This window comes from Orycteropus afer, unplaced genomic scaffold (genome assembly GCF_000298275.1).
Source record: "Orycteropus afer afer isolate SDZICR_OR568_19922 unplaced genomic scaffold, OryAfe1.0 scaffold00207, whole genome shotgun sequence".
NCBI lineage: Eukaryota > Metazoa > Chordata > Mammalia > Tubulidentata > Orycteropodidae > Orycteropus > Orycteropus afer.
The window spans coordinates 3,776,083-3,788,348 of record NW_006921794.1 but is presented as its reverse complement, the minus strand read 5'-3'; the positions used below and the strand labels follow the sequence as shown (position 1 = coordinate 3,788,348).

The 12,266-nt window shown below is 35.2% G+C and overlaps 1 protein-coding gene across 1 annotated transcript in view; it reads right to left on the bottom strand.

The window, feature by feature from the left end:
- SUGT1 (SGT1 homolog, MIS12 kinetochore complex assembly cochaperone) overlaps window positions 1-12,266 on the bottom strand; it is a 68,977-nt gene that overhangs the window by 12,194 nt on the left and 44,517 nt on the right. Inside the window, 2 exon segments of the mRNA XM_007948187.1 lie at window positions 6,620-6,801; window positions 10,385-10,475. Coding sequence (XP_007946378.1) covers window positions 6,620-6,801; window positions 10,385-10,475 — 273 coding nt within the window.

Here is a 12,266-nt window from a genome sequence, read left to right as displayed (position 1 = left end):
ACACTTGGTAAGGTGGAGGGTCGACGAAGGAGGTGAAGACCTTCAACGAGATGGATTGACACAGTGGCTGCGACAATGGGCTCAAGTATAGCAAGGATCGTGGAGCTGGCGTGGGATCGGGTGGGGTTTCGTTCTGCTGTGCATGGGGTTGCTAAGTGTCAGAAACGACTCGACGGCACTTAACAACAACATATACCTAGACAGACCATATTGTGAGCCATAAAACAAACAACAAATTTAAAAGTATTTAAATCACACAAAGCATGTTCTCTGGCCACATGGAATAGAAAAGAGAATAATAGGAAAATCTCCAAACACTTCAAAAGTAAATGACACACTTCTACATAAGCCATGGGTCAAAACCAAAATCTCAAGGAAAATAAAAATATATACTGAACTGAATGAAAATGAAAATATTATCAAAAGTTGTGGGAAACAGTTAAAGCACCAGTGGTAGGAAATTTATAGCATAAATACACAAAGTAGAAAGGAAGAACAAAGCTCAAATCCATAAGTCAAGCTTCCACCTGAAGAATGTTGACAAAGTACAGCAAAATAAAACCAAAGCAAGTAGAAGGAAGAAAACAGTAAAGAAGAAAAATGAATGACATTTAAAACAAAAATAGAGAAAAATAAGTAACACAAAAAGCTAGTTCTTGGGGAAAAAATTAATAAAATTTGTATGCCTGTGGCAAGACAGACAAAGAAGTAGAATGCTTCTGTTTGGGCATTTTGGGCATGGCAGATTTTGCTGGCCCTCCTAACCCACTCTTACCACTGAACCCACAGGAGCAGGCCAAGTTTCAGAAACAAAAGGCACAGGTCTCCCGGCACACAACCCAGCAAGAAAAACTTACTCCTGGAGTAGTCTTTGTGGGGCACATACCTCAAGGGCTTTTCAAATTCCAACTCAAGGCATATTTCTCCTAATTTCACACTGTTAAAAGACTCAGACTGTCCAGAAGTTAAAAGACTGGAAATAGCCTTTGTGGAGTCTGAGCCTGATGATGCTGCCAAGATAGTTGCTGAAACAATGAATAACTACATTTTTGGTGAAAGACTTGAAATGTGATTTTATGCCATCTGAAAAAGTACATGAAGAACTTCAAAGACTGGGATGTTCTATTTTCAAAGCCATCATATCCAGCAGTGAAGCAGTATAATAAGAAATGGACACTTAACAGAAAAGTTATGGATGGAGAAGTGATTTAAAAACAAAGGAAACTTACTTGGAAGAAATTAGCTAAAAAAATGGAATAGCTTATACTTTCCCTCCATTGGTTCTTCCTAAAAGCTTATCAGAGCAGATCTTATGATCTCCATTACGCAGAAGAGCAAACTCCTTAACGAGATTACCAGATTTGCTACACTTTCATGATCTAAGTTACTGAAATTAAACTAACACTTAACCAAAAAGAAAAAAGAGAAGACACAAATTACCAATATCAGGAATAAAATGGAGTATCACTAGCAGACCCTACAGGCATCAAAAGGATAATAGCAAATACCACAAAGATACAAATTTGGTAACTCAGATGACACAATTCCATGACAAATACAAACTATCACAGCACATTCAACATAAACAATCTGAATTTATAAATCTGTAATTTAAAATCTCCCAAAAAAGAAATCTTGAGGCCCAGAATTCACTGTGAATTCTACCATTTTTTTTTTTAAATTTATACCAATTCTACAGAATTCTATTCTCTTGCAGAAAATAGAAGAGGACAATACTTCCCAATTCATTTTATGGAGCTACTCTGAAACTAAAACCAGAGGAAAAAAGTACAGACCAATATCCCTCATGAATATAGATACAAATAACCTTAAAAAATACATTAGCAAAGAGAATTCAGCAATACATAAAAATAATTCTACATTATGGCCAAATGGATGGAAGGCTAGTTCAACATAAGAAAATCAACTGTATAAAATCACCACATTAATAGGCTAAGGGATGAAAGAAATCACGTAATTTAAAAAAAAAAAAGCACTTGACAAAACTCAACATCCACTACATTGTAGAGAATACAATCAATGGCATAAATCAAAATGTGGACGAATTGTTGAATGGTAAAATGTTTTGCTCTATAAACCTTTACCCAAATTACAATAAAAAGTTAAAACTTTTAAATAAAAACATAAAAAAAGTCAATATCAGGATAAATCTAAAGAATAAAGAATAAATCTAGAACAGATTTGATGCACTGAACGTCAACGACTGAAAACCAGAGGAACTATGAGATGACATCAAGAATATCATCCATGAAGAAAGCAAAAGGTCATTAAAAAGACAGGAAAGGAAGAAAAGACCAAAATGATGTCAGAAGAGAGTAGCTAAAGCAAATGGAAGAAACGACAAGATAAAAGAACTGAACAAAAGATTTCAAAGAGTAGCTCGAGAAGACAAAGTCAGTTATTACAATGAAATGTGCAAAGACCTGGAGTTAGAAAACCAAAAGCAAAGAACATGCTTGGCATTTCTCAAGCTGAAAGAACTGAAGAAAAAATTTAAGTCTTGAGTCACAGTACTGAAAGATTCTATGGGCAAAATATTGAATGATGCAGGAAACATCAAAAGAAGATGGAAGGGATAAAGAGTCACTGAACCAAAAAGAACTGGTCAATGTTAACCCATTTCAGTAGGTGGCATATAATCAAGAACCAATGATATTGAAGGAAGAAGTGGAAGCTGCACTAAGGGAAGTGGCAAAATACAAGGATCCAGGAATTGACCAAATACCCATTGAGGTGTTTCAACAAACAGATGCCACACTGGAGGCATTCACTTGGCTATGCCAAGAGATTTGGGAGACAGCTACCTGGCCAACTGACTAGAAGAGATCCATATTTATACTCATTCCAAAGAAAGGTGATCTCACCTTTCTTTGAGAATGTGGAAATTATCAAACAATATCATTAACATCACATGCAAGTAAAATCTTACTGAAGATAATTCAAAAAATGGTTGCAGCAGTATATTGACAGAGAACTTCCAGAAATGCAAGCTAGATTCAGAAGAAGACATGGAATGAGAGATATCACTGCTGATGTCAGATGGATCCTGGCTCAAAGCAAAGAATACCAGAAAAATGTTTATTTGTGTTTTACTGACTATGCAAAAGCACAGTCAACTGTGCGGATAACAAATCATGGATAACAATGAGAAGAATGGGAATTCCAGAACAGTTAACTGTACTCATGAGAAACCTGTACATAGACCAGGAGGCTGTCGTTCAAACAGAACAAGGGGATACTGCATGGTTTAAAATCAGGAAGGGAATGCATCAATCTGTACGCTGAGCTAATAACCCAAGAAGCAGACCTCCAAGAAGAAAAATGTGGCATCAGGATTGGAGGAAGACTCATCAACAACCTGCGATACGCTGACGACACAACTTTGCTTGCTGAAAGTTAGGATAACTTGAAGCACTTATTGATAAAGACTGAAGACTACAGTCTGCAGTATGGATTACACCTCAATTTCAAGACAACAAAAATCCTCACTATGGAACTAATAAGCAGCATCATGATAAATGGAGAAAAGATTGAAGTTGTCAAAGACTGCATTTTGCTTGGTTCTACAATCAACACCAATGGAAGCAGCAGTCAAGACATCAGATGATGTACTGCATTGGGCAGATTTGTTGCAAAAGAACTTGTTCAAGTGCTGAAGAGCAAAAATGTCTCCTTGAAGATTAAGGTGCACCTGACCCAAGCCATAGTATTTTCAATTGTCTCATATGCATTGTGAGAGCTGGACAGTGAATAAGGAAGACCAAAGAAGAGTTGATGTTTTTGAGTTGTGGTGTTGGCAAAGAATGCTTAAAGTACCATGGACTGCTGAAAGAACTAACAAATCTGTCCTGGAAGAAGTGCAGCCAGAATTCTCCTTGGAAGTGACAATAGCCAGACATTAACTGACCTACTTTGGTCATTTTGTCAGAAAGGCCCATTCCCTGGAGAAGGATAAAGTAGAAGGAAAAGTGGGGGGCCAGTGAAAAAGGGGAAGGCCCTCAACGAGATGGATTGACACAGTGGCTGCAATAATGGGCTCAGGTATAGCACAGATTGCAGAGCTGGCACAGAACCAGGCAGTGTTTCATTCAGCCGTATATAGTGTTGCTATGAGCCAGAGACGACTTGATGGCACCTAACTACAACAACAACATTCATGATAAAAACTCTCAGAAAAAATTATTAAGAAGGAACTTCCTCAACTTGATAAAGTACAAGTACAGAAAAATAAAACTACAGCTAACATTATAATTAATGGTGAAAAAGAATGCTTTCCCCAAATTCTAGAACAAGGCAAAGATGTTCATTCTCACCACTCTTATTCAACATACTGCTGGGGATTCTAGCCAGTGCAATAAGGCAAGAAAAAGAAATAGTAAGAATACACCTCACCAAAGGAAGAAAACAAAACTATCCCTATTTGCAGATGACATGAGTTTACATAGAAAGGCACAAGAAATCTTAAAAAAATAAATAAATTTAACACCCTCCTAGCACGAATTTTAGCACAATAATACGCTATGAGATAAACACAAAAAAATCAATTAGCAGTGAACACATGGATATTGAAATTAAATATATAATACCATTTACAACTACTCAAAAAGTGAATTAAATAATTAGATGTAAATCTAACAAAACATACACAGAACTTAGATGTTGAAAACTGCCAAATACTGATAAAAGAAATCAGACATCTACTAAGTATCTAAATAAATGGACTGGAATACCTAACTGGTAACTTAACATAACAACTATCAAAATCTCAACAAGATTTTTTTGTACATAGACAAAATACTAATCTCAGTATTAATCTCCTGGATCTCTAGTTGTTGTTTTTGTACGATTTCTAACTTTTCATTTATTTTGTCAGTTTGTTCTTGCACTGTTCTAAATTAGTCTAAAGTTTTATCTGAGCTTTTTCAATTTTGTCAGTGTTTTCCTTTATCTGTCCCTTATTCCATTGATGGTAACTAAGCATAATTTTGTTGAATTCTTTATCAGGCAGTTCCAATGCCACTTCTTCTTGAAGGAGGTTTCCATTCTAAATTCTAAAATTTTTATGAAAAGACAAAAGAACTAGAATATCTAAAATAATATTAAAAAAGAAAACAAAGTAGGAAGGATAAGTCTGCTAGAATCCAGTATTATATAGCTACAGTAATAAATAAAGCCACCATTACAGGAGGGATAGCCACATGGATCAAATGAAATAGAACAGAGAACCCAGAAAGAGACCACACAAATATGCTCAACTGATTTTTACAGAGTTGTAAAGTGATAGAGCAACAGGACATACATATGTAACAACAAAAAAAAAAACTTTGACTTAAGTCTTAGATTTTATACAAAAATTAACTGAAAATGGATCATGGACTTGTATGTGTCACTATAAAACTTTTATTTAAAAAAAAGAGAGAGAGAAAAAAAAATCCTTAAGATAGAGCTAGGCAAAGAACTCTTAGACTTGACATCCAAAGCATAATCCATAAAGTAAAAACTGATAAACTGACTTCATTAACATTTAAAACTCAGGCTCAGCAAAAGACCCTGTTAAAAGAAGGAAAACATGCTAGATAAAAATATTTGTAATCATATATCTGACAAAGATCTGCTAGATTAGTGGTTGTCGGAGTTAAGGAAGGGTGGAATAGGAGGCGATTGAGTTTGGCTGTAAAATGCCAATAGGAAGAATCCTTGTGGTAATGAAAATGTTCTGTATCTTAATTGTATCAATGGCAACATTACTATGATATTGTGATATGTCAATAATATTGTGATATTAACCTATAGTTTTGCAAGATGTTACTACTGAGGAAAAATGGGTAAAGAATATAAGGGATCTCTCAATCATGACGAGTTACCACATTATTTCATGTTATGTGGAATATCTGAGCCTCAACTACATTTATTAACCATTATTTTTAATTATTATATATTAATTTTAACTTTCTATTTTAAATACCTTAAAAGAAAGTGACATTTCGAGAGCTACCAGTAAAAGTTAAACATCTTCAAGCAAAATAATCTATATCATTCTATAATAATTTGTCACTTAAATCTCAGAACCTAAAATCCAATTCAAGCCATATTTATGCTGCCCTGGCAAAATGCTTGAATTTTCCTAAAAGAAAAAATTATTAACACACCAATGAATAATTAATGTGCACCTTCTACTTGCCAAACACTGTTTTAGAAGTTTCCCTCCACATTTTCTCTGGAAACTATACATGATTCTAGAAGATAAATATTGGAAGTTCATTCAGCTGCTGTGAAAAATCCAATAGGGATAACACCACATCATCCACTATAACCTTAGTATTTCTTAGCCTTCCAAGTTGTAACTCACTGATAATATTTGGAATAAACCACTTGTTTCTCCTATCTTCCATAATATGTAGTCACAAGTCTCAAACTTCCTAGATAATTCGTCTAAGCTTAGAGCAAGAAGAAATGTTCAGACAAAGCCTATTCTAAAAGGTGCCCCAGCTAGAGTACATGCAACTTGTTCTCAAATTACCTATTCATCATTCTTACTTTCAAAATGTCTGAAATTCACCGTCACAATAGTTGAACAAAAAAAAGTTTATGTTCTTACAAATGATTTGTTCATGGCACGTTTCACTTCATCAGAACCATCTGAATAGATCTGCTGAAACAGTTTGTTTAAAGCCGCATCTCCCTCCAACTTCTCATTCTTTTCTTCTTCTTTGATCTCGCCAACCAATTTATCCCAATTTCTTGTATAATGGGATGATGATGGATATAGGTTCTTTACATCTATAACATATAAGGGCAAAAAGTAAAAAGTAATCAACATGTTTTGATCATGTCAAGAATACGTAAGCTATGCAACCATGGTGTATAGAACATCAAGGCAAATACTTTAATGTCACTAAATTTTGTTTGTAATAGAAGTGTCTTTAAGATATATACATCAATAACTAGATGTACACTAGTAAAAATGGAATCCGTTATCTTAATATAAAATCTGGAAGCTACTTCTAAGTAAGAAAATTCAATGGAGGATAAACTTATGATACAATATGCAAAATTAAAGACAGAGTCTTCACATTAATAATAGGGGAAATGGTGAGAGGAAACACACAAATTTACAGAAAAGCTGCAAAGACTATACAAACTATTATAAATATAAAAACATTATTTTTTAAAAAAAAGATGCATCATTCAGAAATTTCTCTTGTAAAAAGGATTTTAATGAATGTTTAAAATGTAACTTTTTCTGAGGTACTCAAATATTTTTAAGCCTCGAAATATACAAAATATAAATAATCATGTCATTTGAGTTAAGGCTAAATTTTTTCCCCACATTAAAAAATAAGGTTACTTCAATAGGAGGTAATAATTAGAAATCCTTAAATGTTTAAAAATACTATATCTGATCATCTACAGTGCAATGCCCATTATCATGCATACTTAGAAAATACTAGTACTTGTAGGGTACACAGAAGTAAATGGAGGTTCACTGCAGCCAGAAAGAATAGCTGTCCAGGGGTTTAAGTTACCTCCACAGGGGCCTCAATGCCCAAGGCAATCAAAATTTTGGCAAATAAGTCATAACCAGCCGACCTAGTCACTCACTATAGCAGGTCTGTCCAATGAAAATATAATGGAAGCCACAAATATGAGTCACACATATAATTTAACATTTTCCAAGAGCTACATGAATAAAATCAGGTAAAGTTAGTTTTAATAGTATATTTTACCTAACATATCCAAAATAATACCATTTCTATACTAAAATACTAAGATATTTTTCATTCTTTCTTTTTTTTTTTTCATACTAAGTCTTTAAAATCTGGTGTATATTTTACACTTATAGGATATTTTAATTCAGACTAGTCACATTTCAGGTATCCAAAAGGGACATGGAAGCTAGTGGTTTGGAAAGTACATCTTAGAGATTTTTTAAAACCTGTTTCAAAGTTTTCCCAACTGCCCATTAGGATATAGTCGATTATGACATAATCATAATCTAAATGTTCTCCCTCCAATACTGTCTGACTCTCTATATCCCTTTCCTCAAAACAGCTGAGAAACTACTAATGGATACATCCTTTTCCTTCACCTATAAGCCAACTAACCTCCTTTCTATTTCCACCAGAAAGATAGAAACAAACAAAAAAACTCAGTTTTGTTCAGGAAAAGTATTTGTTTTCAAAATTCTATCCATCTTCCTTCTACCAGTAATCATCTCTATCTCTACACATTTTCACTACAAAAAAACAAAACAAAACAAAACTGACTGCGTCAAGTCGGATCTAACTCACAGAGACCCTTCACTGGGTTTCCAAGGCTGTATCGCTACTGAAGTAGATTGTCCCATCTTCCTTCCGAGGAGTGGCTGATGGGTTTGAACCGCCAGCCTTCTGGTTAGCAGTCAAATGCCATAGACACTATGCCACCTATACATTTTCACTAGTGGCCAGATAAAATGATGACAAAAAAGCATACCATGGTAAATTAAGAGTCTGGGAAACATAGATTTAATTAATTCTAACACTGACTCTCAAGAAGGGTGGGAACAGAGGTTCTAATCTCCATTTTACAGATAAGAAAAACTGGCCCAGATAGGTTAAGGGACTTGCACTTATCTGCTGTCTCCAGCTTGCAGTACACAGGAATCTGACAAGCATATTAATTCGTTACAAAGATATAAGAGGACAGGAAGAATAATATCCTAAGTAGCTAAGGTGCTGAGTTTATAAAATTTTTAAACTATACCACTAAGAAAATTTTTTTATTTCAGAAAAACCTTAATACCTGTTGATGGCAGATGAACTGCTCAAAGATGGATAACCTAACTTCTGTGGCTCATTCACAATATCAAGTAACTTCCACACTCAGAAAATGCAGAGACAAACAATACCAAATGGGGTTCACAGAAGAACCAGACCCCCAACTCTGAAAATCCAGGTTTTAGTCCCAGACCATGACAACTGCTAGTTGATCTTAACCAAGTTGTTTAATCTTCCTGAGCTTTTAAAATAATAATAATACTGGACTCCTTACTGTTGTTTGAATTAAATAAGACATTTAAAGTGTCTTAAAAAAAAAAAAAAAAAAAAGCTTTGAGCTATATATAAACTTCAGCCCAAATATCTCTGGGACTTAGTCCCAAGAGAGGTACGTAACATTCTTACTATGGCTTTCAATTCAAGTGTGAAGCAATTTAAATTAAGTTCTTTAGGTACCAACCTATAATATTTCAGCCCTTAAAATTATTTGTTGGTGTTAATTTCCTGGTTCTGCTAAATATACCAGGTTAGTAAAGATAATGTCATTGGGAAGAGCTGGGAGAAAGGTGCATGGGAATTTTTATTTTGGCGATTTCTATGTAAATCTAAAACTATTTCAAAATAAAAACTGGATTTGGGTAACTGTTTTCAAAGAAGCTGCCACAAAGGTACATGTTTCCTGTTACAGAAGAAGGCAGCAAGCAGCAAAAATCTGAAAGTATCTAGTACATGAGGCTACTGCTGTAAAATATAAACTTATGTTATAGTTCTGAGAATGCCCTATCAAGTAATTATTCCATCAAGAAAAATGGGAGCTCTGGTAGCATAGTGCCTAAGGGATGTGACTGCAAACCAAAAGGCTGGCGGTTCAAACCCACCAGCCACTCCTCAGAAGAAGGTTGGGCAATCTACTTCCGTAGTGATACCTCCTCGGAAACCTAAGGCGGGATCGCTATGAGTTGGGTCCGACTCCACACCAGTGGTTTTTTTTATTATCAAGAAAAATGTAGCCTGACTGCTCTCTGCATATGCTTAAAAGAGACCTCAACATAAAGTCGTCTGTCCTTCAAGATCCAAACCACCCTACTTATCTCTTCTTCTAGGCTTCCCGTAGGCATTCATTACCTGTTTGTGTCCCATCTTTAAATTATCAATATCAAATGTGCCAGATACACTGTGAAGACCCAAAATTCCAGGAAATTACAGCTCACAGTATCAGTAGAAGGAATAGAAATGAATAAATATGTGAAGGTAGTAGGAGGTGGCAATGTCAGCAGAGTAAAGTTACACTTACAACCCAAAGTGAAGCCACCTGGGAAGGCCAACACAAAAAACAAACAATCCCCAACCAACATCATAAACTGACCAGTAAACAGTAAATCCCAACCCCCCTCCTAGGATCTTGCTGACATTCATTTTGTATTCTTAAGAGTTTAAGAAGTGAGAATTTAAATTTTTCTTAAAAAAAAACTTTGTTTTCATTACAGAGCAACTTTATTATACTCAATCTTGTAAATATAAATAATGAAAATAGAACAAATGTTCCTTATTATTTAATTTCAACACAATATGAATTTAAAGCTCATCAAGACCAGAAAACAAACCTGCTGTGAATTGTTTTGGTTTAGGCACATCTCCTTGTCCCTCTAGCTTTTCCCATCTCACAGCTTCCGGCTTTTTCATTTTTATTTCAATCTATAGAAAATATCAAATAAAATCCATTATTTGATATAAAATATACAAAGGAGTTTAAAAATTTTCATAAGTCATCAAACTTTTATAAGAATTAATAGTTCCTGACATTGTCTCTTTAAATTAGGCCAAGTTAAATGTAAAGAACCATGAAACATCTATCTTTGTTTCCGCACTTAAAATTTACCTTTCAAACACTACACACAGACTATAGAGTCTTGAAATCCATGCTTTTTTCCTCTAATGCAGTGACTCCCTACTAGGGGCAATCTCCCAGGGGACATCTGGCAAAGTTTGAAGATATTATTGATTGTCACAACTGGGGTAGTGGTGGGGCTGGGGTGCTACCAAAACCTTTTGAATAGAGGCCAGGGATGCTACTAAACTGTATCTCACAATGTACAGCAGGGCAACCCTCACAACAAAGAAATATCCAGCTTCAAATAATAGTGCCACCACTGAAAAACCCTGCTCCAGAATGCAAAAATTTCATTGTATAGAAATAAAACTAATGCTAATATTTTCACAACCATTCATCCAACAAACAATTATTGAACACCCACTATGAGAGCCAAGTGTTGTTTTCAAGGATGTAGGGATTTTAAAAATACTAAAGACAGGTATTTGACCAAGATGCATGTATAAGTGTGGGAGGAGTTGGTCTCCAGAGGCAAAAAGAAGAGCCTACAGCTAAAGGGCACAATGCAGCAGGAAGGATGGAGAAGGTCAATTTGCCTCAATCTTAGGATTTATTTCATAGCAGTGAAAAATACAGGTGGAAATAAAAGTAGAAGGCAGACAATGAAGAACTTCTGAATGCTAGACTAATAAGTTCACCTATTAAAATGAAAAATAGATCCTAATAGCTTATTTGAAGTCCCTGGGTGGTATAAACAGTTAAGTGCTACCTATTGCTACAAACCAAAAAGTTGGCAGTTCATACCCACCCAGAGATCCCTTGGAAGAAAAGCCTGGCAATCTGCTTCTAAAGGGTCAAAGCCTTGAAAACCCAATGAAGCGCACTTCTACTCTGTACACATGGGGTCACCATGAATCAGAATCAACCTGACAGAAAATGATATGGTTTTTTTGGAACAGTGTATCTTACTCTCTCTCATCAAGGTTGGTCCCTAGAATCTACCCTTATCCCTAACACATAATAGGGAACTGTGGTGGTCTACTGGCAAACTTTTTTTTTTCCTGGAAGTATTTTAGAACTCTGTTTCAAGGCTGTAAGCACTAAATAACAGTTCCCCTGACTTTTAAAATTTAAAGCCTTCCCAAGTTCTCTTACCCAGTTCTTTGAGCACTAACTCGCTATTATCAAACCCTTTACCCAGTAAAGGCTGATCAGACTGAGGCCAAACTAATAAATCTACCATCTTTCACACTCAAATAATTTTATACCAATTTTTTAAAATTCAAAAGATGGATTCAATAAATAGAGAAAGAAGAACCAAATAATCTCCAGAATTCTAAAAGCTCAGTTCAAGTATTTTCCTGAGTGCCTATTCTAAGTCAGAGACCCTGGGTGGTACAAACAGTGAACACATGCAGCTGGTAACCAAAAGGTTAGAAGGTTGTGTATGCTCAGAGGAACCTCAGAACAAAGGCCTGGCAATCTACTTACAAAAACATCAGCCAAAGAAAACCCTATGGAGCACAGTACTATTCTCACACATGTGGGGTCACCATGAGTCACAACTGATTTGATGGCAACTGGTAACTGATACTCTGAGCAAAGCTTTGTGCTAGTAGTTAACAACACTGTGTTTTCTTCTAGAGAAAGTGGTA